Source organism: Theropithecus gelada, chromosome 2, assembly GCF_003255815.1.
Source record: "Theropithecus gelada isolate Dixy chromosome 2, Tgel_1.0, whole genome shotgun sequence".
In the NCBI taxonomy this organism is placed as follows: Eukaryota; Metazoa; Chordata; class Mammalia; order Primates; family Cercopithecidae; genus Theropithecus; species Theropithecus gelada.
The window spans coordinates 193765527-193792531 of record NC_037669.1 but is presented as its reverse complement, the minus strand read 5'-3'; the positions used below and the strand labels follow the sequence as shown (position 1 = coordinate 193792531).

General features: G+C 48.1%; 1 protein-coding gene across 1 annotated transcript in view; it reads left to right on the top strand.

Moving 5' to 3' along the window:
- RUBCN (RUN and cysteine rich domain containing beclin 1 interacting protein) overlaps nucleotides 1-26329 on the top strand; it is a 52282-nt gene extending 25953 nt beyond the window's left edge. The window contains exons 6-22 of the mRNA XM_025374937.1: nucleotides 534-690; nucleotides 1619-2152; nucleotides 3530-3574; nucleotides 6269-6364; nucleotides 7332-7444; nucleotides 8461-8668; nucleotides 9552-9653; nucleotides 12095-12169; nucleotides 19797-19857; nucleotides 20630-20762; nucleotides 21375-21520; nucleotides 22087-22151; nucleotides 22608-22846; nucleotides 23536-23597; nucleotides 24036-24189; nucleotides 25449-25542; nucleotides 25768-26329. Of these exons, the coding sequence (XP_025230722.1) occupies nucleotides 534-690; nucleotides 1619-2152; nucleotides 3530-3574; nucleotides 6269-6364; nucleotides 7332-7444; nucleotides 8461-8668; nucleotides 9552-9653; nucleotides 12095-12169; nucleotides 19797-19857; nucleotides 20630-20762; nucleotides 21375-21520; nucleotides 22087-22151; nucleotides 22608-22846; nucleotides 23536-23597; nucleotides 24036-24189; nucleotides 25449-25542; nucleotides 25768-25946 (2463 nt within the window). The 3' untranslated portion in view covers nucleotides 25947-26329. The remainder of the gene's footprint in view (nucleotides 1-533; nucleotides 691-1618; nucleotides 2153-3529; nucleotides 3575-6268; nucleotides 6365-7331; nucleotides 7445-8460; nucleotides 8669-9551; nucleotides 9654-12094; nucleotides 12170-19796; nucleotides 19858-20629; nucleotides 20763-21374; nucleotides 21521-22086; nucleotides 22152-22607; nucleotides 22847-23535; nucleotides 23598-24035; nucleotides 24190-25448; nucleotides 25543-25767) is intronic.
- Nucleotides 26330-27005: the final 676 nt, after the last annotated feature.

The window sequence follows — 27005 nt, the reverse complement described above, 5'->3', positions numbered from 1 at the left end:
CTGCGCCCGGCCTGATTCTTTTAGTTTTGATTGTTGGTTACTATCCATTGAATACTTTCTATGTGCCAGGCATGGTGCTGTGTATGATACATGGATCATCTCACTGAATCTTCGTAACTCTGTGAAGTGGGCATTGATCTCATTTTATAAAGGAGGCTGCTGAGGCACAGAGTAGATACGTGGTCCAGAGTTTAGATCAAATAGCTGACAAGTGTCAGGGCCTGGATTGGAACCCTAGTCTGTCTGACTTCTGATTCCACATACATAATCTTACGTACTGTTGTGCCGCCTCTGTAATAAAGCACTCCTGGTTTAATACTTGGAAGGATTCCAGTGCAGAAGCTGTGGTTTCACAGTTGTAAATTACATACTACAGTAGAAGGTAGCCTTGCTGTATCTACAGGTCTGGCTAAAGTCCAGGCCTACTGCAGAGGTGGCTTCTTCCAGCATTTCTGCAGTACTGCATTGCCCCCCACTCTGAGGCCCTCTGTCCTTAACTCTGACACATTCTTTGGTTTTGTTTTGCTTTTTAGTTTGCCAGAAAGCACGAGAGCCCACTCCTGGTGACAAAGAGCCAGAGCCTGACAGCTCTGCCCAGTTCCACATACACCCCTCCAACCAGCTATGCTCAGAATTCCTACTTTGGGTCCTTCTCTAGCCTCCACCAATCCATGCCCAACAATGGCTCAGGTATGGAGACAGGAAAAAGTGGCCATTACATTCATCCCCAGCCCTGGAAAGTAAGAAGACTTTGTGGTTGCTCATAGGCTTTGAAAATTGAGCCTTTGGTTGGTACAGTTTTTCTTAAGAAGGGACATCTTTACAAGTTATATAGTGACTAGCCTGAAATAACTCAGTAGAATCATGAAGTAACAGAAGGGAGAGATGTTTTTAGATTCTCCTGGGTTTCTAATCCACGTTGCCAAGAAGGCATTTCTTTTTTTTTTTTTTTTTTTTTTTTTTTTTGAGACGGAGTCTCGCTCTGTCGCCCGGGCTGGAGTGCAGTGGCCGGATCTCAGCTCACTGCAAGCTCCGCCTCCCGGGTTTACGCCATTCTCCTGCCTCAGCCTCCCAAGTAACTGGGACTACAGGCGCCCGCCATCTCGCCCGGCTAGTTTTTTGTATTTTTTAGTAGAGACGGGGTTTCACCGTGTTCGCCAGGATGGTCTCGATCTTCTGACCTCGTGATCCACCCGTCTCGGCCTCCCAAAGTGCTGGGATTACAGGCTTGAGCCACCGCGCCCGGCCAACCAAGAAGGCATTTCAATGCTAGCTAACATTCATTGATTGCCAATCATGTACTAGGCTCTGTTGTATTCAGTTTGTACGTGTTATCCCATTTGAGCCTTCAAACAGTCCTCTTACTGCTCATTTTTCAGATGAGGAATGCATACTAATAAGCAATAAAGCCACTGTCTCAGGAGCCCATACACTTGACTTAGCTGCTTCTAAATAATTTTATACTTTATTTGACTTGCCATTTCTGAGGTGACATCTTATGTCCTGGGCACCTAGTAACAATAGAAAGTTTGAACCTTAGCTGTGAAGAAGTCCTTCATACATACTGCAGGATTCCACCTCACCCTTGCTCCCCTTACCATTTCCTTTTATATTCTAGAGAGAAGATCTACTTCCTTTTCACTCTCTGGCCCTCCCCGGAAACCTCAAGAAAGCAGAGGGCACGTCTCACCAGCAGAGGATCAAACCATCCAAGCCCTCCCGGTTTCAGTCTCTGCACTAGCCAGGGATTCCCCCTTAACCCCAAATGAGATGAGCTCCAGTACTCTGACCAGCCCTATAGAGGCATCCTGGGTCAGCAGCCAGAATGATTCCCCAAGTGATGCCAGTGAGGGGCCTGAGTACCTGGCCATTGGCAACTTGGACCCCCGAGGCCGGACTGCCAGCTGTCAGAGTCACAGCAGCAATGCCGAGAGCAGCAGCTCCAATTTGTTCTCCTCCAGCAGCTCCCAGAAGCCAGATTCTGCTGCCTCTTCCTTAGGGGACCAGGAGGGAGGTGAGGAGAGCCAGCTGTCCAGTGTCCTCCGCAGGTCCAGCTTCTCAGAGGGGCAGACACTCACCGTCACCAGTGGGGCAAAGAAGAGCCATATTCGCTCCCATTCGGATACCAGCATCGCCTCCAGAGGAGCTCCAGGTAATGAGGAACACCAGCTGCTAGTCAGCAAGGTAGCCCTGAACTGAGAGTGAAGAGAGGCTGTGTTATGGGGACTTCTCAGATGGCAGAGAGAGGCGTTCTGTTTCTGACTGTGTAACATCTTGTTTTGTAACGAAGGAAGTTTATAACGAAATACCAAGACTCAGAATCTCTATTTATGTTTGTTTGTTTATACATTGCTAATATTAAATGTTTTCCTGGATTCTTTGCTAGTTTAGTAACATCAGAGGATAGCGTGACTCATCACAGTTCGACTTTTCAAAGTATCTCTTGGATCAGGGAAAGTATTAGTGAGCTTTAAAAATAATCCCATTAAGTTCTGTCATTTCCTGTGACGTCTTAGAAGTTTGACCAGGGTGTAATAATACCAGGTGTAATACCAATGTAAGAGGTAGAGAGATACTGGGGTTTCTAATTAAAACGAAGGCGATAGTGAGGGTAGGGTGATGTGATCCAGCAGGTGAGTGGGTGGGGCTAACGGCCGCATCACTGATTCAGACCGAGAGGCAGTCAGATGAGCAGGCCCTGGCCACTGGGACCTCACCAAACACCATCTGATAGGAGGGGCAGCCTACACGTGGGAAACGTGGAGCTCCTTGCTTTTGCCTTCTTGCCATCATCTTTCCTGGCTTGTGGTATCCGGCAGGCTTTGGTTGGGTTTTGTTTGTGGCAGGATCTCCATAAGAGAAACTATAGCATGGAGCTTTGTGCTCAAAGCCATTCTGGGTCACAAAAGCCCCAGAAATAAGATATAAAAATAAAATATAAAAAATTCAGTGACCTAAAAAAAAAAGGATTTTCTTTAGCAACTGGAGATAGCATTGCTTTCTCTTTGTGATTTCTGGAAAGGTGAGAGCTTAGGCCCTCATCTGAAACCTTCAGAATTACCAACTTTTGTCTTTGTTTTCCCTCAAGAATGTGATTTAAGTTGTTGGAAATCTCGAGGAGAAGAATCTCCAAATCAAAGCCTGTCTTCCCATGAGCTTTCTTAGATGTGAAGATGACTTGGGCTGGACCCTCACTTCACATCTGCTGCTGCAGGCCTGATGTCTGCTGTACTCCAAGCCACTGGCCTTTGAGCATGTAAAACTTTCCCACCCCATTCTTGAATCCATATGGATTCCAGTGGAATCCTGCCTTGGAAAAGGGAGCCAGGGAAAATGTGTGCAGAAGTATCTGAGGAAATACGGGTCACGCACACCTTCTTGGACGAGCCATCCGCCCTTCACAACTGGGGTTTCCTCCTGGGAGTTCCATCCCCACTTCTGCTGCGTAAAATTTAGGACACTTTTTTTCTCCTCTCTGTTCTCATTGCTCTGTCTGGACTCTCCTCTGCACCTGTCTGACTACCTACAGGAGGTCCCAGGAATATCACCATTATAGTTGAAGATCCCATTGCAGGTTTGGGAATTGGTCCTCCACTTCCTCTTTGCTCTGCTCTGTGACCACCTTTCTTAGTTCAGAACCTTCTTCAGTCTGGTGTCAAATCAAGTCTGGCTAGTCTGGTCTCGTTGTGATGCTTGGAACTGTCTATAAAATGTTACCAGTATTTCATGTGATGTGTTTTCTATACACAATTCCAAATGTCTCGTTCAGTTTCTCAACAGCTTCTGAGAGGCAGAGTCAAGACTTATCATTTCGGTTTTGGCCAAAGGTGAAACTGAGGCCGCTATTTGTCTGAGGCATCATGATGAATCAGTGGCAGACTTTTTTCTCTTTTTTAAAATTTTTTGACTTTTTTTTTTCCGGTAGAGACAGGGTTTCACCATGTTGCCCAGGTTGGTCTTGAACTCCTGGCTTCAAGTGATCCTTCTGCCTTGGCCTCCCAAGTGCTGGGATTACAGGCGTGAGCCACCACACCCAGCCCAGAATTTTTCTTATAACTGAATACTTCCTATGGATTACTTTATTTTCCTTGAATTAACACCAGAATGTATTTTACCCCTTTCTGTGGTCTCAGATAGACTTGCATGTTTGGTTTTTTTCTTTTTTGTTTTCTTTTGTGTGTGTGTGTGTTTTTCCTCTCCTGTAGTTCCCTGTTTCCTTTTTCTTTCACCTGTTTTCATTTCCGTATAAATCCCTGCACCCCATTCCAGCTATTGCATAGGATTTTTCTAGTGATTTCAGTGTGTTTCCTTGGTGTTCGTGGTGGTGTTCAAACTGAGACTTGTGTTCCATCCTGGGTACCATAATTCATGGAGAGGAACACTGGAATGGGTCTGCAAGGCAGAGGAGTGAGAGAGGGCAGAGGAGTGAGAGAGGGCTGAAACCCGTGGTTTCCTGGAAGTGGGTGAGGCCATTGGGTGTGTGAGCTTGGAAAAGAGATGGTTAAGGAGGAATAACGTCTGTAGGACCATCATTTAGAATAGCGTTGTTCCTAAGGAGATGAGAAATTGTAAGAAGGCAGGTATCAAGTGAGTGGAAGGGAATTGTAAGAATTAGTTAAATGATGCCGCTATAAAGACACATGCACACGTATGTTTATTGCGGCACTATTCACAATAGCAAAGACTTGGAATCAACCCAAATGTCCATCAGTGACAAACTGGATTAAGAAAATGTGGCGCATATACACCATGGAATACTATGCAGCCATAAAAAAGGATGAGTTCGTGTCCTTTGTAGGGACATGGATGCGGCTGGAAACCATCATTCTCAGCAAACTGTCGCAAGAACAGAAAACCAAACACGGCATGTTCTCACTCATAGGTGGGAACTGAACAATGAAATCACTTGGACTCGGGAAGGGGAACATCACATACCGGGGCCTATCATGGGGAGTGGGGAGAGGGGAGGGATTGCACTGGGAGTTATACCTGATGTAAATGACAAGTTGATGGGTGCTGACAAGTTGATGGGTGCAGCACGCCAACATGGCACAAGTATACATATGTAACAAACCTGCACGTTATGCACATGTACCCTAGAACTTAAAGTATAATAATAATAAAAAAAAAAAAAAGAAAAGAAAAAAGATTTAGTTAAATGGCAGCATTAGGAAGAAGTGAACTCAGCAAGAAAAGGCTGAATGGCCACATGTTGTGAAGAGGTTAAGGTCGTGGTAGAGTTTGTGTTGTATGCTGTTTGAGAATTCCAAGTCATGGTTTTTTACCAAGGCAACGTGGTGACTACTAGTTTGTCCTCAGTTCAGTAGGAAGGAACAGACCCCACGACCAGGACTACCAGAAGTCTTTGAGGCCCAAGAAAAACACAAAATTGGTTCTTTCACAGAGTAGCATTTTTTGTGAGAGGAGTAGCTGGCAATTTGGCACCATCTGTCGGGGAAATGGGTTAGATGCAGCTCATTCATTCATTCTCCCATAGCATCCTGCTCATTTTCAAGCACCCACCTGCTTTTCCACCTGTTCTTCCTTCTGTGGTCCTGGAAATGTTGTGTTTCCTTGTGAAGAATATCAGTTTCTCATTCCTGTGAGCCCTGACTGCCACTGTTCTCCCCTCCCAGCTCTCGCTCTTCCTGTCCCAGGCATTGTCTGTCTCGCCAGCTTTCCCTCCCTCCCTTCTTCAATAAGGATGGGCTGAGCCCCGTAACAGGCCCCTTGCTTACGGGGCCCTCTCCCTGGGCTTCTCCAGCACTGCCTTGATGCTTCTTTTTAGGACACTGCTGAATTTTATTTCCTTAGTGAATGTAAATCTTCTGATGTTACTTTAAAACCTAATGTCAACATGTCAGAAAAGTTTCAATGCACTTGTCTTTGTTTTACCGTCTAAAGACTTTTCTAAATTGGTTTGTCAAGAGGATAGAAATCAGCTAACATTCCTGTAATGTTTGGTTAAAAGATGTAAGGAAAGAGAAGCAAATTTCATGAATCCATTTTGATTTGATTCTTTCTCTCCTTTATGTTGCCCCATTCTGGATCACATTTCTTTTTTTCCACTTAGAATGTACTGACCGGCCATCTCCTTCCCTCCCTGTGTTTCTGTGCCCTTGGGCTGTTCCATTGTTGTGCCACCTCTCTCCTGCTTGGGAGGGCTTTGGGAAGGGGTGCAGTTAAATGTTGAAACTCCAAAGTTGGGAATGTATCTATTGCTCACTTCGTATGTGTGTTTTTACTCGTTGGCGGTCGTCGCCATTAGAATCCTGCAATGATAAGGCGAAGTTGAGAGGCCCCTTGCCCTACTCTGGTCAAAGCAGTGAAGTCAGCACACCCAGTTCTCTGTACATGGAGTATGGTGAGTACTATGAAGGCCAGGGCTAAAACTCTATCTTTTCTCTGCTCGCCCCTTGTGCCTGCTAAGCTCTGAGCTTTGGGGTTCATCTCAGCTCTGCGGAGGGTACATACTGTTACCATCTCAGTCGCTCTTTAGTCATTTTCAACCTCTGTGCTAGAAATCACACTGCTCTGCCACTTCTCTTGCTCCTCTCTGACTTCGGGGTCCTACCCACTCTTACCGCAGGGTGTTGGCACCAGGCATGTCAGCTGATCCATATGGAATGGCTCTGTGAGTGGATGAGATGGACCTTGAAAAGAGGACTTGGAGTATCTGGGCTTAATAACCAGCAGACAAACTCTACATGCAAATCATGCAGAGGAGGAAGCCATTTGTGTCCTTTTCTGACTCCCAGCCCAGAGTTTTCCATTTTTATTTTGTTTTTTCTTTATTATATGGTATGGGGGAGAGCATGTTCTCTTTGATTTTAGATGGCAGAAGGATTGTCTCTGTTTATTCCATCATTTTCCAACCAAAAGGCTCAGTGCTCTGGGATTCTAAGAGTACAAGAAATTCTTTTTTTTTTTTTTTTGAGACAGAGTTTTGCCCTTGTTGCCCAGGCTGGAGTGCAGTGGCACGATCTTGGCTCACTGCAACCTCCGCCTCCTGGGTTCAGGCTATTCTCCTGCCTCAGCCTCCCTAGTAGCTGGGATTACAGGTGTGAGCCATCACGCCCAGCTAATTTTTGTATTTTTAGTAGAGATGGGGTTTCACCACGTTGGCCAGGCTGGTCTCGAACTTCTGACCTAGGGTGATCCGCCCGCCTCGGCCTCCCAAAGTGCAAGAAGTGCTTTTAGAAGGTAGATATCTTCTTCCAACCTCTAATTCCCAGTTACCTGGGAAGACTTGGGAGCATCTTTAATGGTAAAAGCTTAAGACTTCCTGAAGAAGCTTGACTGTTTCATCCACATTCCATTTCCCACAGAAGGTGGTCGGTACCTGTGCTCAGGGGAAGGCATGTTCCGAAGACCATCAGAAGGACAGTCCCTCATCAGCTACCTCTCTGAGCAAGACTTCGGCAGCTGTGCCGACCTGGAAAAGGTGGGAAATCGAGGGCCTCATGAAGAGCTCATGAGTTGGGAGATTGGGTCTAAAGGTCTGTGGTGCCATATGTTCTGATGAGGTTTTGGGTATGTAGCAGTGACATGGGTACAGACTACAGTAAAGATAAGTTCACAGTAGAAGGAAGCTCAGCAAGTTCTGTTTCTGAGGAACTCTGCAGGGAGCATGTGCCCCTCATCGAGTCCCAGATATTAGCGATTTTATCTTAGAAGCCAGCCTGGGCAGAGAAGCATCAAGTTTGTGTGTGTGTTTTTGTTTTTTTGAGACAAGAGTCTTGCTCTGTCACCTAAGCTGGAGTGCAGTGTCATGGTCATGGCTCACTACAGCCTCAAATTCCTGGGCTCGAGCAATCCTCCCGCCTCAGCCTCCCGAGTAGCTGGGTCTACAAGCACATGCTACCACACCTGGGTATTTTTTTAATTTTTTGTAGAGATGGGGGGTCTCCCTGTGTTGCCCAGGCTGGTCTTGAACTCCTGGGCTTGGCCTCCCAGAGTGCTGGGATTAACAGGCGTGAGCCCCTGCGTCTGGCAGCATTGGTTTTGCTGCATGATTGCAGTTCCCTTGACCCGGGCACCTTAGGTAAATACTGTTTCCAGAATCAAATTCTATCTTTTGTTCTAAGGCTCAGATAAGCAATAAATGACATCTGTGTAGCATTTTGTAGCCTGCAAAACACTCTTATCTTGAGACATAACATTTAATATTTTGCGTACAGGTGTATGATTTTGGGAAGGAACCTGATTGAAATCCTGGGCCTCTTCTCTATCATATTTTTATGTAGAAATGAGACAGGAAGGGACAGGCTTGGCAAAGTAAGAGAGTGAAGAAAACCTAGAATAGGTTTTCCAGCCATCAGCTTTCCTCGTAGTAGAAATGTCCATTTCTCCAGGGTGTTTTTGACAGACAGTTCCTATCTTGGAAACTCCCCTTTCCAACATTATAATGTCATTCAATACTTGTAACCCTTTGCTTATTTGCTGCTCGCCTTCCCCCAGGAGAATGCCCACTTCAGCATCTCAGAGTCCTTAATCGCTGCCATCGAGCTAATGAAGTGCAACATGATGAGCCGGTGCCTGGAGGAGGGGGAGGAAGAGGAAGACAGTGACAGAGAGATCCAGGAGCTGAAGCAGAAGATCCGCCTTCGGCGCCAGCAAATCCGCACCAAGAACCTGCTCCCTGTGTACCAGGAGGCTGAGCATGGAAGTCAGTGGAGCCTGTGGACACTATTCCCACATTCTCCCAGCTTCAGCATAAGGCCTGGTGCCTTATGGCTCTTCCTTTGGGATGTTATACCCAAACCAGTGGTTCCTCTGCTGTCAGAAAGACTTTTCTTTTTTTGAGACGGAGTCTCGCTCTGTCGCCCAGGCTGGAGTGTAGTGGCCGGATCTCGGCTCCCTGCAAGCTCCACCTTCCGGGTTTACGCCATTCTCCTGCCTCAGCCTCCCGAGTAGCTGGGACCACAGGCGCCGCCACCTCGCCCGGCTAGTTTTTTGTATTGTTTAGTAGAGACGGGGTTTCACCGTGTTAGCCAGGATGGTCTCAATCTCCTGACCTCGTGATCCGCCCGTCTCGGCCTCCCAAAGTGCTGGGATTACAGGCTTGAGCCACCGCGCCCGGCCCAGAAAGACATTTCTATATAGTCCTACTTTTTTTTTTTTAAACCATACTAGGAATACTCATCCTAGAGTCGCTCCGTTTCCTACATCAGGAATAGCTCCTTTCCAGACCAGGTGGAGTGGCTTGTGCCTGGAATCCCAGCACTTTGGGAGGCCGAGGCGGGTGGATCACTTGAGGCCAGGAGTTCGAGACTCTCCTGGCAAACATGGTGAAACCCTAGCTCTAAAAATATATATATAAAGGAATAGCTCCCTTCCAAAATAGTTTTCTGATATCAGGAGACCTAAGCACGCTCGTCCCGGATTTGCTTTCCAGATAGTAGTACCTTCTGTTTCCTTGAAACTTTCTAAAGGGAAAGTTTCCATTTCTCTCTGTTGAAGTCATACCAGGTCCCTTTTCTTGTGACACTGGAAGGACAAGAAGACCTCTTTCTGCCCTGTTTATTCCTTTTTGTTTTTAAACATAACAGGCTTTCGGGTCACCTCCAGCAGCTCCCAGTTCAGCTCACGCGATTCAGCACATCTCTCTGACTCTGGCTCTGCTGATGAGGTTGATGAATTTGAAATCCAAGGTAAGAAGTGACACTTTGTTACAAGGGAACTTTTATTTCCTGTTTCTTTCCATTTAGAATGATAAGCTGCAAAGTTTTTCCTAAGTAGAAGATCTTCATTATGGATTGTTACTAGCTGTTGTAAGGGACAGCATTCTGCTAAAAACAAAACCCCTTTACAACTTCAGTAGGAAAGAGCACTGAAAGCAGGTGTTCCAGGCGGAGTGGCTGCTGGCTGGTGTCACCCTGATGCTTCCTCCTCAGTGGTATCTTTCTCTTGGGTTCCCACTCTGACTCCTCCTTTCAGCTTGTAGGGCTGGTCCATACCACTTGGAATTAGAATCCTATTCTCTTGGGTTCCATAACACAACTGAAATTGTTTCAAAGTGTTCAAAAGAGAAAAGGACAAACAGAATCATTGGGGGCAGGGGGACAAAAAATGAACAAAATCAGGCCTACAAAGTGAGCCTGAATTTCTGCCCTTGCAGTGCTCAGTTGCTTAGCACAGGCACAGACTCTTGTTGTTGTTGTTGTTGTTGTTGTTGTTGTTGTTGTTGAAGTACCAGCATAGAGGAACAGTGGGGTTCCAGTCTGGGAAGGCAGTTGTGTTAAATCAGGTTAAGGTCCCGTTCCTGCAAGTCATAGATTTCTTCAAGTTCATCAGCAAACAAACACACACACAAAAACAGTTCAGGGACACACGCTCCTCCCTCATGGGCGAGACCAACAGTGGTTTCCTTACTGCAGTGAATGGTGTCTGTAATTCTCTGTTACAACATGGTGTACGTGGACAGAGGTGAACTGTATCTATAATTCTCCATTATAACATTATAATGTGATGACAGATAGATCTCGTGTTGTGTGAGGCTTTGATTTCCTGTTTACACAATCTAGAGAACCCATTCGCCTGCACAGGCCTCCGGATGGAGGAACCACACGTTTGTTCCCTGTTCAGAAACTCTGTTTTTCCACAAATTTTCCAGGTATTCAGGAAGTCTTCCTTCTATGTTCTCCTTAATGTCTCTGATTTCTATTTATGACAACAATAGGTACTCATTAAAACTCCTTTTGTTTGTTTGGTTGGTTGGTTGTTTGTATGTGATCCTCCAACTCCTCTCCAATTCTCCACCATCAGCTGGGTGACTTACAATTTGGTTCTGACACTAACTCGCTGGAGTCAGCACAGATCCTGCAGGCTACAGTCCTGTGAGATTACTTCTGCTTCAGATGCCAGACACAGGTCACCAAGCTACCTGCCCTTCTGCTTGTAGGCTGACTACAAATTCACAGTTCCCATGACCCCTTTTCCCCAGGTGGGATAATTTGCTTGAATGACACCCAGAACTTGGGAAAGCTTAGGATTATAGCCTGTTGTAAAGGATGCAAACGAGCAGCCACATGAAGAAGTACGTAGGGCCTAGGAAGAGATCACGAGCACAGGAACTCCTCCTGTCCCCATGGTGTCTGGGGGCACCACCCTCCCAGGTGCATTGATGTGTTCGCCAACCAGGAAGCCTGGACATCATTGTTCCAAGTTTTTATTGACGTTTCATTATATAGGCACCATTGATTAAGTCACCAGCCATTGGTGATTGAACTCAGTCTTCAGTCCCTCTCCCCTCGCTGGACCTGATGGGGGAGTAAAAGTTCCAGCCCTCTCATGACGTGGTTGGTTCTTTTGATAGCCCCCACTGGCGAAGCTGTCTGTCTAGGGGCCTGCCAGGAGTCTCCTCATTAGCATAAACTCAGCTATGATTGAAAGGGGCTTCTTTTGAAGAATAAAATATATTACTACAACTCAAGAAATTCCAAGAATTTTAGGAATTCTCTCCAGGAACTGGAGACAGAGACCAAGTATCTATTTTCTGTTATGCCACAGTCTGTGATTGACTTCATCTCCTAATTAAAAAAAGAAAGAGGGTCTGACCTCGCTCCCAGGATCCGCAGCCGGAATTTCAGGAGGAGAATAGTGAGGTAAATGCAGATCAGTCCACGTGACAACCACATCTGTGTCCCGCAGCACAGCAGGGATCCGGGAGGCTGTGCAGTCTGTAAGGAGCCTCTCGACAGACAGGCCCAAAGCCACTCCTGTTAGAAACTGTTGCTGCCGTTGTGGACCCTGAGGAGATGTCCAATCAACTAATTCTCTAGTCGATTCACAACAACTGGTGGCGACCCCTCCCCAGTATCGAGACAATCAGAAATGCCTCCGTCATTGCCTGAGTCACCGTGGCTGAGAACCACTGCCGTGGGAGGTCCTTGAGGCTGGGCATGGCATAGGAAGTAGCAGTAACTCTCCTCCAAGCTAGAGTGAGCACCTACCCAAGGATGTCAGTTCCTAAACGCCATTTCATGTCTGGGAGCAAATGGCAAGTTTTGATTCCAGGAACGCATGGTGTAGAATATTAGTTTATTTCCTGCTGGAATACTAAAGGGCCCCTTTTGTCGTCATTATTACACAGATGGTAGTGAAGGATCTAACCTGACTCACATATCAAAGAACGGACTGTCAGTGTCACTGGCCTCGATGTTCTCAGGTAGCCGACCTTGCAAGCGTGGATGTGCTCATAGACGCATGTGTGTGAATGTTGCACCAGCTTTTTCGTATATACTTAATCACGTGATAACTGTGAGGGTTACGAGGACTCGGGGGGCTGGAGAACTAGTTGGAAGAAACTGGAGCTAAGCCAGAACACCAAGCCGGGAACAATTCAGATACTCACCAATTCATCCTCATGTGACCCCAACAATCTTCCTCATCAAGTTTGTCCTTGGTGATCCTTCCCTACGGTGATTAATTTAGATTTAGTGGCCATTGTGACTGATGGAGGTAGTGGACGGTTTAGAAAGGAATAGTTAGATGAAGAATTTTAGTTCAGACCTATCCTAAGCTCCTGCCACACATTCAGGCAGCAGAAGTAGGATAGAGTGGTATGAAGCTTAGTGTCTCTTTAGAATTTTGAATTTGCAGAGCCAGTGTTTAGAAAGCCATCTCTTCTGGGTACTTTGTGTACAAGTAGGATTTACTGCAGTAGATGTTTGTTCTTGTTTTGTGATCCAAACAAGTAGGTTTCCTGTAGGTGAGGTTAATGGAAAGAAAATAGTAGTTTTCTGCTCAGAATGACTTTAAAACACAAAAACAACAACAAAACTCAGAACTTTTTGTATTTTTTTTGAGACGGAGTTTGGCTCTTGTTGCCCAGGCTGGAGCACAATGGCACCATCTCAGCTCACTGCAACCTCCGCCTTCCATTTTCAAGCAATTCTTCTGCCTCAGCCGCCAGAGTGGCTGGGACTACAGGCAGCTGCCACCACGCCCGGCTAATTTTTGTATTTTTAGTAGAGACAGGGTTTCATCATGTTGGCCAGGCTGGTCTCAAACTCCTGACCTCGTGATCTGCCCACCTCGGCCTCCCAACATGCTGGGGTTACAGGAGTGAGCCACCACACGTGGCCCAGAACTTTTTATTAAAACTGTTAATATTGTTGGGCACTAGGAATTTGAAATAATTATGTGAGATTAGATCAAGATTTAGAGCAATAAAGACAAATATTACAGGAGCTCCCATTTTCTCACTCATGTGGAAGCTAAAAAAGTTGATCTCATGGAGGTGGAGAAGAGAGTGGTAGTTACAGAGGCTGGGGAGGAGGTGGGTTGGGGCATAAGGAGAGGTTGGTTAGTGGGTTCAACCACACAGTTAGAAGGAGTAAGTTCTAATGTTCAGTAGCACAGTAGTGTGGTTGTGGCTGACACATTGTATATTTCAGAATAGTCAGAAGAGATCTGAAGTGTTCCCAACACAAAGAAATGATAAATGTTCAATCAGTGAATATTCTGAATACCCTGATTTGACCATTACACGTTGTATGCATAAAATATCACACGTGCCCTGTCAATATGTACAAATATTATGGTATCAACTTAATGTTTTTAAGATTAGAGAAATAAAAGTAATTAGGCTGCTTTTTTTTCCTACTCCTAAACGACTGTCATTGATTCTCATGAGTCCTCCCTGCCTGAGGAGGAGTCGTCCTGACTCCCTTTCTTCATTGATCTAACATGAGTCTTCCCTGCCTGAGGAGGAGTTCTCCTGACTCCCTTTCTAACTGGTTTCCGGGGCGTTTAGTCCCAGTCCTTTGTTGGGGGCACATGTTGACTGTCAGCCACTTCTCCCTCAGAGCGTGTCCAATCTGCTCTCACCACCAGGCAGGCCTTGATTCGGTCTTTCTTTCCTCATTTTGGGGGCTTTAAAAAATGTGTATACACATGACAGGTTTTACATTAAGAATGTGAAATCTTTTTCTTTTTCTTTTTCTTTTTTTGAGACAGAGTCTCGCTCTGTCGCCCAGGCTGGAGTGCAGTGGCGCAATCTCGGCTCACTGCAAGCTCCGCCGCCCGGGTTCACGCCATTCTCCTGCCTCAGCCTCCCGAGTAGCTGGGACTACTGGCGCCCACCACCTCACCCGGCTAATTTTTTGTATATTTAGTAGAGACGGGGTTTCACCATGTTAGCCATGGTGGTCTCGATCTTCTGACCTCATGATCTGCCCGCCTCGGCCTCCCAAAGTGCTGGGATTACAGGTGTGAGCCACCACTCCCGGCCGTGAAATGTTTTTCAATTAAAAAGCTGCTTTTTAGGCTGAGTGTAGCGGCTGCTTATGTTGGTAATCCCAGCATGCTGGGAGGCTTGCTTGAGGCCAGGAGTTGGAGACCAGCCTGAGAAACATAGTGAGATCCCATCTCTACAAAAAAAAAATATTTCAGAATTAGCTGTGTGTGGTGGTGCATGCCTGTAGCCCCAGAGCTCTGGAGGCTGAGGTGGGAGGATTGCTTCGTCTGGGGAGGTCGAGGCTACAGTGAGCCATGATCATGCCACTGCACTTCATCCTGGGTGACAGAGCAAGACCCTGTCTCAAAAAAGAAAAAATTCACCCACTTCAAGTGTACAACTCAACGATTTTTGGTAAATTTACCAAGTTGTGCAGCCATCACCGTAATCCAACTTGAGGACATTTTCATCACCCCAGTAGTATCCCTTGGGTCACTTTACGGTGAATTCCTGTCCCCACTTCCAGCCCCACTCAGCTGCTCGTCTTTCTGTCTCTGTAGATTTGCCTTTTCTGGACACTTGGTATAAATGGAATTATCTGATATGTGATGCGTCATCTTTTGTGTCTGTCTTCTTTCACGTCATCTGCTTCTGCTGATGGTGTCTGCCAAGTTGGGTTCGATATCTTTCATAAGCTCCCAATCTCAGACAGTCTTTTCAACTTCTTTGGATTTAGAGTTTTGTTGTTGTTATTTTTTTCCCCCATCTCCACCTTCTTGTATTATAGCTGCATCAGTGTTTCTTTATCTTCGTGTGTAGATTCTTCCAGAGTTTTCATGTTCTGCGGAGATATATCTAGTCAGTGTCCAATCAGGAGACAGAAACTACACAGTAATTTGAATAGGGAAAGTTTAGTAAAAAGAATGATTAACTATAATGTGGGAATCATGGAGTGGGAAACTGGCTCATGAGGAGTAAAGAAGACTCTCAAGAGTACACAGGAGAAACCGGGCGCGGTGGCTCCCACCTGTGAGCCCAGCACTTTGGGAGGCCGAGGCGGGCAGATCACGAGGTCAGGAGATCGAGACCAGCCTGGTCAACGTGGTGAAACATTTAGTATGTCTGCTAAACATACAAAAATTAGCTGGGCATGGTGGTGCACATCTGTAATCTCAGCCACTCTGGAGGCTGAGGCAGGAGAATTGCTTGAACCTGAGAGGTGGAGGTTGCAGTGAGCCAAGATCATGCCACTGCACTCCAGCCTGGGCGACAAGAGTGAAACTTCGTCTCAGGCCGGGCGCAGTGGCTCAAGCTTGTAATCCCAGCACTTTGGGAGGCCGAGACGGGCGGATCACGAGGTCAGGAGATCGAGACCATCCTGGCTAACACGGTGAAACCCCGTCTCTACTAAAAAATACAAAAAATTAGCCGGGCGTGGTGGTGGGCGCCTGTAGTCCCAGCTACTCGGGAGGCTGAGGCAGGAGAATGGCGTGAACCCGGGAGGCAGAGCTTGCAGTGAGCTGAGATCGGCCACTGCACTCCAGCCTGGGCGACAGAGCGAGACTCCGTCTCAAAAAAAAAAAAAAGAAACTTCGTCTCCAAAAAAAAAAAAAAAAAGAGTGCGCAGGAGGAGCAGGTGGAGGAGCAGCCACTATCCCCGGGGCTGGGATGGAGCATCTGGGGTGGGAATAGATGTAAAGGAGTATTACATCCCCAAGGCTGAGATCCAGACCTCCTGGCTCACTGGATTGTGGGGTTCCCTGAAGCCCAGAGCTGCCCTGAGCTGGTGCGGGGTTCCCTGAAGCCCAGAGCTGCCCTGAGCTGGTGCCAGGGGACGCTCTCCATGGGGAGGTGGCATGCCAACAACTGTCACCGGGAAACTGTTCTCTGGGGTGCTGAGGGAGGATGCCCATGAGAGGTGCTGTCTCAGAACCCAAGGGTACTGGTGAAAGCGCTTCGTGGGAAGGTGGTAGGCCAGTGGCACTCACTGTAAAGCTCTCCAGGGAAGCTCTCCTGGTGGGTGCTGAGGGGGCTGTTTATGAGGGCATCACTCGTGGTACTCTGCTGCAAAGCTGCCCAAGGTGTGCCTCCCCCGGAGTCAGCCTAGAGAAGCAACCAGAACCAGCCAGAGAAACCCCTTCTGCCTCCAGCACCCTCCACCGCAAAACTTCACATCATGTCAGCTGGCAAAGGAGAAATGTTTCTGTGTCCAGCTCCATTACTGCAGAGCAGGCAAAAACAAGGGCAGATTTAGAGTCGAAAGGCAGTAAATTGAGAGCTGGCATAGTAGGTAAACAGGAAAGTTCATGGCTGTATTTTCTGACAAGTTTCAAAATTATATCCAATTGAAGGTAATCGGTTGCTTCTCCCCCATCCATTTTTAAATTAAATTTTTTCTCTTTATGAAACAAGAATGCTTTGGGTTCTCCATTTTGAAATGTTTCCTTTTGAGGCAGCAGTTACAGAAAATTTGTTGGATTTGGACTCCCAGATATGTTGGGTATGACCTTATCTTCTAGAAAGAAAGCAGGATGGAAACCAACGTCAAACTGGCCAGTACATTCTGAAGTTGACTCTTCTTGTGACTCACTTATTTTGTTTAAAATTTGTGTAGTTGGCCGGGCGCGGTGGCTCACGCCCATAATCCCAGCACTTTGGGAGGCCGAGACGGGCGGATCACGAGATCAGGAGATGGAGACCATCCTGGCTAACACGGTGAAACCCCATCTCTACTAGAAATACAAAAATTAGCCAGGCGTGGTGGCGGCGCCCGTAGTCCCAGCTACACGGGAGGCTGAGGCAGGAGAATGGCGGGAACCCGGGAGGCGGAGTTTGCAGTGAGTGGAGATCACACCACTGCACTCCAGCCTGGGCGACAGAGCGAGACTCTGTCTCGAAAAAAAAAAAAAAATTTGCGTAGTTTGCTAAGGTACCAAGGTTTTAGCCAGCTCTTCTCTGATCATTCAATACCAGTGTCTGGACACGCAGCAAATTCTTCTCCTTATAACTTGTCATTGTTTTTGTTATTTATTTTTATATTTTTAAACTTTTTTCTGTCAGTAAATAATGGCCTTATTCTATTAAGTTGGTGCAAAAGTAATGGCAAAAATTGCGATTACTCAACCTAACATCTATGCATCAGAAGCACCTGAAATCATTCTCTTGCAATAACAATACTTGTTTTTGTACCAAAAAAATCAATAAAAAGTTTCAGAATTATGTTAAATTGCACTTGGATGGTGAGAGTCTCGGAGCTGCTCCGTAAGTGCTCTCACTTGGGACACGTTGAGTCCATCCAGATGGGTAGCTCCCCCTCTCTTCACTCCTCAGTTCGCTGGCTTAGACTCGGTCTGCTTTTATCCAGATCTTCAACTAGGGGTTCACCCACATCAACTTAGTGGTCTGCTTGAGCTGACGAGAGAGTGATAAGGCTGCAGCGCGGGCCCAGGACCCATAGAGCTGCGTGGTCCTTGGCTGGGGCCGGGTGTCATGGCCCCTTTGATGGGGTGTGCTGCTCTCCCTCCACTCCGGGCTCAGAGCCTGGCCTCCGAAGCTGGGCGGCCCCTCCACACTCTTGGTGTATTCATGATTGGCAGGGAAGGGGAAGTCCCTGCATGTACCTCCGACCTCACTTTACCTCTAGTCAAAGAGAGGAAGAAGCATGTTACAGTGTGACTCAGTTGTATTTTCTAAAGAGAGAATGATTTTTTTCTCTCAAAAAAAGTTTCTTCTTTGTGAGGATGAAGAACTGCTAAATAGTTTTATGAAGGCAGTGGTTTCCTTAGAAACTGAATTATCACTGTCTGTTCTTTCTGGCATGTAGTATTTTCTTTAATAGCCTGGCACTAAAATAAGAAAATTGGTTAGCTCCTTCCTGAGGGATAGCTAAGTTTGTTTTTTTCTTATTTTGTGTGACTCCCAAACAGGATGGAATTTGAAATAGCTGTTAATTGCTTTTAGCCAATTAATCATTTATTCAGAAAATATTTTCTGAAAACTTTTATGTCCAATCACTCTGAGGGCTACTAGCGCAAGGCAAGACTTAACGTACAACCCAAGGCAGTGTAAGTGTTACCCAAATACATGTCACAAACCAAACAGTCTGTGAAGGTCTGGCCTACTGTTGCCTCTACTGTTTTTCTTTTCTCTACCAGCACTAGCTAGAAATAAGACAACTAGCAGTGCACTGGGATCTGGATTTTGGTGGCACAGATTCAGCCAGAAAACACGGTCTACTTGAACATCTTTGTTGTTAAGTAGGCTGTGTTAATTACCAGCAAAAACGTGTTGATGTCTTGTCCTGTGCTTAGAGAACATGTGAAAACTTCTGTTACTTCTGTTATCTTACTCATATTTGTAGCTTTGAAGACATTAGTTTGTCAGCAATATTATTTGAGTATATGCTTGTATATGAGCCCTGTGTTAAGTATTTTAGAGCCAAGGGAAGAAGGAGACACAATCTTATTTCCTAATAGGGTGATTTTATAATCTAGTTGTCCAGACAAAAATCTGCATACAGAGGAAACGTGAGGAACAGTAGAGCTACTCATGGCCCAGTGCACAGTGATGCCATACAAGATTCATGTCCTGAGTGCTCAGAGTAGATTGGTCATTGTGTAGGCTTAATTAGGAAAGAAAGGTCTTTTCACTGGGCAGTGAAGGACGTGAGAGAGAGTATTTCTCAGAACAGTCTTGTTTTCATGACTTGGGTAGGTTGTGTCTGCCTTGCTTGAACATAACTGCTGTGTTTCGCATTCCCCTCCATCAAAAGTATTTGGGTAGACGAGGTCTCTGAGGTCTCTGGAGGTTCAGGCATTCGTTATTAGAAATCCTCTTCTAAATCCTTTGTCAGAAATACGCTATGGAAGGTCTGCCACAGTTTCCTGTATAATTATGCCTCAGAGATCATGTTGACCATCTTTGTCAGAATGTGTTGGTAACCAGGCATCTCCAAAGAGTTGCAAAGCTATAGAGAAGTTCCTTTTCCTCCATGAAGCTTTTCTAAGGATATAGAAGACTCCAACATTCAGGGGTAAAATGGCAGCAGTGATGAGATGTTAGCAGCAAAGTTCCAAACACTTGTAACATTCGGGGTGATGGCAACAGTGGTGAAGTGTTAGAAGCCAAGTTCCAATGTCACATGTATTTCATGAGAACCTCTGTGATCCAAGTTACGTGTTAGGCACTGAATGTTATATATCTAAGAGCCAGACAGAGTTACTGCCTAAGGGAGCTTATCATTCAAGAAAGGTTAAGATGTGGAGAATGAGGGAGCGATTTGAGTCCTTGTTTTGTGTCTGTGCACGTGAGGGGTTGTGTCTGTGAACCTCATTCACCGTTTCACACCAAAGCTGAGTCTGTCGTTCTGCCTGGGTTTGTAACACTTTTCACCTTCTCAGTGCTGTGCATAATGTTACTAATTCAGCCTGGTTTTGACTTGGATAGAGGCAAGTTATAACCTGTGTGTAGAGCTTCACCTGCTCCTTTATCCTGCGTAGAATGTGGCACCTGGCTGTTACCCTGAGTGCTTAGCTGGCAGCACCGCGTCGTGGATTCCACGATCCCTCACCCACCCCTTTCCATTGCGCTCCCCTTATCTCTGGTTTCCATGTAGATGCTGACATCAGAAGGAACACAGCCTCAAGCAGCAGATCCTTCGTTTCCTCCCAGTCCTTGTGAGTACTTTTTTTTTAAAGAAAAAAAAAAGAAAACCTGAGGATACGTAGAGAAACAAACCCAGTTCTTGGCATATGGCTGGGCAAAGCCATCCAGATGTAAGAGGAGGCAAGGTCAGAGGGAGGGGTTTGCTGATGGCGGCGAGCCCACGAGAAGAAAGCAGAAGCTCTTTGGTCCCAATGGGACGGGCTCTCGTGGAGGCAAAGCTGGAAGTGAGGGATTCCTTCTCTGCTGACTCTCATCATAACCGGAGGCCCCAGAAGGTCTCAAAAGAGAGCAGTGATGATGGTTTTTGGTTATGAAATCAGATTGAACAGATTCCACATCACGGACCCAACCAGGGGTCGCCTTTTAGTCCACAAAGCAATTTTACTCACTTTGTTTTGTAAGCAGGCATTATGATCTCCATTTTGCTGTTAGAGGAGCTGAAGTTAAGAGAAAGGAAGTGACAGAGTCCTTCATTAGCACTGCTGTGTAGTGACAGGAAGTGGGGCTTGAACCACAGTCTTCGGACTGTGAGACCAGCGGACTTTCACTGTCCTATGTGTCAGTGCTGTGTAGTGACAGGAAGTGGGGCTTGAACCGAAATCTTCGGACTGTGAGACCAGCGGACTTTCACTGTCTCCTGTGTGAGGGTGATGAGCAGGCCGGGGTGCTGTGGGTATTCTCCCAGCCCAGAAGTTGCTGTGTGGGGGATGAGATCATGAAGGGAAGCCTCCATCTGCCCGTCCTTTCCCTGTGTTCAGCCGTCCTTGATTCTCCCCTTTCCAGCTCCCACGGCTTCCTGCACTCCACATCTGCTGAGGCGGTGGCCATGGGGCTCCTGAAGCAGTTTGAGGGGATGCAGCTTCCAGCTGCCTCAGAGCTGGAGTGGCTCGTCCCGGAGCACGACGCACCTCAGAAGGTAGGTCTTTGGCTCTTCTTCCTACCCAGGGGCCGGGAGCCTTTGTGACCTTGTTTTCCTTCGTCACACGTCCCCAGTCTGGAATGAGCCTGTGTGTTCCCCGCCTTACTCATGGAAGCCATTTATTACAGTGGCTCAGGTGATAAATGAACAGTGAATGCTTGCTCGCCTTGTCAGAGCGGAGATGACGGCTCCTTCGCCGTCCTTATTCACGTGACTGCTCGCCAGACTCAGTCACGTTTGGTTTCTGACCAGCTCGGAGACGCTGCGCAAAAGCGAATTGCTTGGATTCTTTGCTCTGCACTTGTCTTTAAGGCATGAAACACCCTGGCACGGCAAGGGTCCTGGAATGGGCGCAGGAACAACATGAGCCATGGGGCCACTGCCGTGGGAGGCCGTTTCTCTTTGCTTCTTGGAACCCACAGCCCTCACTTCTAGTACCTTGGTGCCTCCTGGTTGGTTCTGAGGACCAAGGTTACCTGAAGCTCTTATCCTGTGGTGTTCCTGAAATGTCTTTCACTCATGATGCTCTGTCATGGCCGAAAGGGTCCTGCATTTGTGTGTCCCACACCCGTCCGTGTGCGCTTTCCCCAACTGTGTTTTCTCCTGCAGCTTCTACCCATCCCTGACTCACTGCCCATCTCACCGGATGACGGGCAGCATGCTGACATCTACAAGCTGCGGATTCGTGTTCGTGGCAACTTGGAGTGGGCGCCCCCCCGGCCTCAGATAATTTTTAATGTTCATCCAGCCCCAACGTGAGTGGCCAGTGTCTGTGCCCTTGGGAGCACAGATCCGTCCTCTGTGGATTGTCAGGGTTTTCGTCTCTCCCACTTGTCTCTGCCTTCAGCTGTCCTTCCCACACGGTTCTCTTCATTTAAAGGCGGAGGAGGAGGGTTGTCCATTTTGTCCTTCGTTTCTTACTCTTGAGTCCCAGAGCTGGCTGGAAACAAGGCGGGTTTTGTTTTGCTGGCATCCCCAACCTGTTGCCTTCCTCCCAGCAGTTTTGTGAGCTTGCTGGTTTTTCTTCTCTATCTAAGATGGATGGATGCTTTTCTCTCCTGTCATTCTTTCCTTTACCACGTGTCATTGCTTACGTTTGTACAGAATGTGTGGTTCATTCCTGGGGAGAGTCACTGCCTAGACCTAAATCCTTTATGGAGTCGGCTCTCCCAGTAGGTTCAATGTTGTCCAGCTGAATCCTAGGTGAATTCCCCTCTCTTCCCATACTTACCTGGAGCTGTGTGTGTGTGCTCAGTCCCTCACACCTCCAAGGCCTCACGCAGCTGCTATCTGCCAATGCCCTGTCCTTATCCTTCCTCAGGAGGAAAATTGCCGTCGCCAAGCAGAATTACCGCTGTGCAGGATGTGGCATCCGGACTGACCCTGGTGAGTGCCTTCCCTTCCCACCACGCTGCCTCCAGAGGCTCTGTACCCTCCCCCACATGTAGGGAGAGGTGGCGTGTCAAAGGCGGTACAGGAGGTGGCAGAAGTAGGGAAGGAGAGAGAAAGGTTCGTAGTAGGCGAGAGTGCTGGCGATCGGAGGGAAATGATTTCTGGGAGCGCATGGCCAGGCCTGTATACTGTGGAAAGTTGGGTAGTTCCAGCCAGCTGGTAAGGCTGGATCTTACCAACTGCGGCTGGTTTTATTTCCTCAGGGCCTCCAAGGTGGGACATTACCCCAGGCTCCACTCTGGATTTCGGCGAGCTCTGGGGAACTCAGACAGAGGTTGCTAGAGGCCATTGGCCGTCCCTTTCCACCCTTTCAAGGGAAGAGCAGAGCCACCTTCCCAGTTTGTAGGTGGGAAAGTTACATCTGGCTTTCTGGCTTTCCGGTTTTTCCAGATTATATCAAGCGACTGCGGTACTGTGAGTACCTGGGCAAGTACTTCTGCCAGTGCTGCCATGAGAATGCACAGATGGTCATCCCCAGCCGGCTTCTGCGCAAGTGGGACTTCGGCAAGTACTACGTCAGCAATTTCTCCAAGGACCTGCTCATTAAGATCTGGAATGATCCTCTCTTCAACGTGCAGGACATAAACAGTGCCCTCTATAGGAAGGTCAAGCTGCTCAATCAAGTCCGGGTAAGACCTTGGAAAGGCCACCTCAGAGTCTTGCCCTTCTCCTCCCCTCGTCTCCTCTCCTCATCTCCTCCCCTCGTCCCTCGTCCCCTCCCCTGGTCCCTCGTCCCCTCCCCTGGTCCCTCGTCCCCTCCCCTCGTCCCTCGTCCCCTCCCCTCATCTCCTTCCCTCGTCCCTTCCCCTGGTTATACAGGGCTTCCCACAATTACCACACTTCTTGTCATCGCAGTGTCAAAGCTGTAACCGTCTCCATTCATGCCCTCCCTATGTACTTTCTTAATCTCTTCCCATTTCCCAGGTATCTGTCTAGTTGGAGCCTCAAACCTGGCAATGGCAGCTATGAAGCTGTAGATAGCACTCGATGGCAAAAGCGGAATTTCTTCCTTCACTGAAAGCATGAGTGAATGAGGAATAGGGTAGCTAGTGAGAAGCTGGAGTTTCAGAGCGCCCCTCTGCCCCAGTCTGCCTATGTGACGGCAGACAGACCTGGAGGAGGGGCCTTCCCTGAGCAGAGAGCACTCTGAAGCCAATTGTCAGAGTGAATTAGAGCGAGTTAGAGCATAGGACAGTCTGTTCTGGCTGCAGCATGCAAGGCTTCTAGACCTCCAGGGTTTAAAGGCCCTGGGCTTCCCGCACTGGATTCCTCTTCTCACATCCCCCTCCCACTCCTGCCCCCACCTCTTTCTTTTCAGCTGCTGCGGGTCCAGCTGTGTCACATGAAGAACATGTTCAAGACTTGTCGACTGGCCAAGGAGTAAGTCCTTTGTGGAGCCAGAGCCCTCTGGCCACGTTGCTGTCTCCGAAAGGGACACATCCCAGCACTCGGCTCTTGTTATGTAACGGAGGAGAGTAGAGAGATTTTGCAGAAATGTAAAGTGGTAAACGAGAGGCCACAGCAGTACCTGTATCTGTGTCCTTCTCTCTGGAGGGGGAATCTGTGGTCATTCCATCCAGGGCAGGCCGCTGCTCGTAGCAGGCTGGATCCCACGCGGACCACTCTGCAGGAGTCTATAGTCACTTCTGCCATCCAGACACCTAGTAGTGTGGAACGGCTGGGGTGGCCTGGAACACTGGGCTGGCCGATCGTTGCCCACCCTTGTTACTTTCTGCAGTTTCTGGATAGGGATCCTTCTACTACGACGTGGCACACGCACTCTTCATTCCCTCCCCTGCCTCCTGTCACTCCCCGTAGGCTTCTGGATTCCTTTGACACAGTCCCGGGCCACCTGACAGAGGACCTCCACCTGTACTCACTGAATGATCTGACGGCGACCAGGAAGGGGGAGCTGGGGCCCCGGCTTGCTGAGCTCACCAGGGCAGGGGCTGCCCATGTGGAGAGATGCATGGTGAGAAGGTCTCACTGTGGCATGCAGCTGAGCCCTTGCTTTTAGGGTTATAGGAAGTGGGGTGGACCTGGGGTTCTGGCCACTTAGCTCGAGGAAGTTGAAGCGGCCAGTCAGCACTGGGAGAGGAACTGGAAAGGACTGCTGTTCCTTAGCCTGGAGAGTAGCCAGAGCACCCCGATCTAAAGAACCTCGAGTGAGGAGAGGAGCTGGTGCTGGCTGTGGCCCTGGGTAGCTCTGGGCAGGACTGAGTAGACTTTCACTAAAGAATTGTCGGCCAGGCACAGTGGCTCAGGCCTGTCATCTCAGCACTTTGGGAGGCTGAGGTGGGTGGGTCACCTGAGGTCAGAAGTTCAAGACCAGCCTGACCAACATGATGAAACCCCATCTCTACTAAAATACAAAAATTAGCTGGGCATGATGGCCTGTAATCCCAGCTACTCGGAAGGCTGAGGCAGGAGAATCGCTTGAACCCAGGAGGCAGAGGTTGCAGTGAGCCAAGATCACACCACTGCACTCCAGCCTGGGCGACAAGAGCAAGACTCCATCCCCCACAAGAAAAAGAAAGGAATTGTCATGATGTGAGAGGAGAACTCTGGATTCGAATCTGGAGAGCTTCTACCCTCGGCCTTCGTTTGTTATCCTAATTTGTGTGACATCGTTTTGTATATTTATGTGTTCCACAAACGTACATTGTTATTGTGATCTACTCAACATGTAAAAAATGCAGAAATTATACTTTTCGATCTTCCTGTCTTAGACTATGCCCAGTTTATGTTCCTGTGACAGTCCCAGAATTAGAGCTGGGCATAGGTAGGGAACCCTGTGTGTCTGGAAGGAACTGGAAATACTTCACTATAAGCGGACTCCAGGCTGGGTGCTGTATTTGAGGAACAGCCTTGTCTCCACATTTGATCTTAATTGGTTGTGGTTCGTTTTCTGAAATAAATCACAACCCAGATGGGACTGTCGGCTTAGGAAGCCCTTTGTGGCGCCATTTCCTCCTTTTCCTCTCTTACGGAGAGCCACGCCAGGGGTCAGAGCTTCTGTGGCTAGTGCCTGTCTGATCTCCTGCCTAAAGCTGTGTCTAACCCAGCCCAGCCCTGGCCCTAGTTTAGCTTTCATGCTTCTGAGTCCAGCCCAGGCCTCCTCCCTGTGGGCAGCAGAGCCCTGCAGACCACTCCCGTCCTTGGTGTTCACCCTCCCGTGCCAGTTCCTGATGTGCCACTCCTCATGTTGCCATCTGTGTTTTTCCTCCCCAGCTCTGCCAAGCCAAGGGCTTCATCTGTGAGTTCTGTCAGAATGAGGATGACATCATCTTTCCCTTTGAGCTCCATAAGTGCCGGACCTGTGAAGGTGAGGGCAGGTGCAGGCGTTGGGCAAGTGAGCCTGAACACAGGGCTCCTTGATTCCCCAGAGCCACCCCTGTTAGCAAGAGTTCGGTGCCACTCAGCACCTCACAGGGCCTCCCCAGGGGACACCGCACCTTGGTGGCAAGAAGGGGCTGTGGCAGCAACGGACCTCTAGCTGGAGATAATACAAATTGTTTTCTTCTCTCTCCCACCTTCCCAACCTGAGCAGAGTGTAAAGCGTGTTACCATAAAGCCTGCTTCAAGTCTGGAAGCTGTCCGCGCTGCGAGCGGCTACAGGCCCGGCGGGAGGCGCTGGCCAGGCAGAGCCTGGAGTCTTACCTGTCGGACTATGAGGAGGAGCCCGCCGAAGCGTTGGCCCTGGAAGCCGCCGTCCTGGAGGTCACCTGAGGAAAGCACGTGAAGCCCCTGTCTGGGCCGGGGCCACACATATTGCAGAACTGAGCCACTCTTTGAAGGACTTGCCCCACCTGGGGCTGCTTCTTTTTTTTAATTATCATTTTTTTTTACTGACTTGTCTGACGTCCATGTGCAGTCAGCCTTTGGTAGGTTGATGGGTCCAGAGTCTGTGGTGACAGGTAATTTGTAAGCTCCAGGTGTTTTCATCAGAACTGACATGTGGGTCCTTCAGTGAAGCTTCTAGTGCCTCTGTCAGGGGAAGAGACAGCAAGACCCAGTTCTTCCAGCGTCTGTGGCCTTCTCCTCTAGAACCAGACCTGGTTTCTTCTCCTCTAGAACCAGACCTGGTTTCTTCTCCTCTAGAACCAGACCTGGTTTCACCTGCATGTCAAGTATCTTTTCCAATTTTCCTTTGTTTTTGTTCTGGAGCTTCTGAGCCAGGCCTTTCTCAGCCACCTCTCCTCCTGCTGCTGAAACGGTGGCGTTCTCTCTCTCCCTGTCCTGGACTGGGGTCAGACCGTGCCCCGAGGAGAAGCAGCAGAGAATGAGACTACGTCGTGGGCATTTTGTCCGCTTATTTGGGTATTTTGGGGGCCACACAACAATCATGACTATCCTGGACTCCTCAGAGACCTCAGAGAGGCAGCCGTGAATGTCCCTGTGTTGCTGGGATTTCCCGTTTGGAATATTCGAAGTACAGATGATGCCAGAAGCTGACTTTCTTCATCTGCCCTGGTGAGCTTGAAGCAAAGAACAGAACTGATGCTTAGGCCAGGCTCGTCTGCAGCCTTATGCCACAAGCATACGTGAGGCGGCAGCTTTTGCTGAAGGAGCACTTACTCACAGGGGCTGTCGGCCCCTCTTAGGTGTTAAGGTCTCTTTTAGTTAACCTGGCTTTTTGGTGCAGGTATGATCTTTGAAGCTCAGGCAAGTCCCTGATGCCATCCTAAGGTGAGGACAGGAACCCCACCCACCCTCTTCTCAGTGTGTCCCTGACCACTCTGTCATCTGTTCGATGGTCATTGTGGTTCCCAGTGAAAGTACAACCCA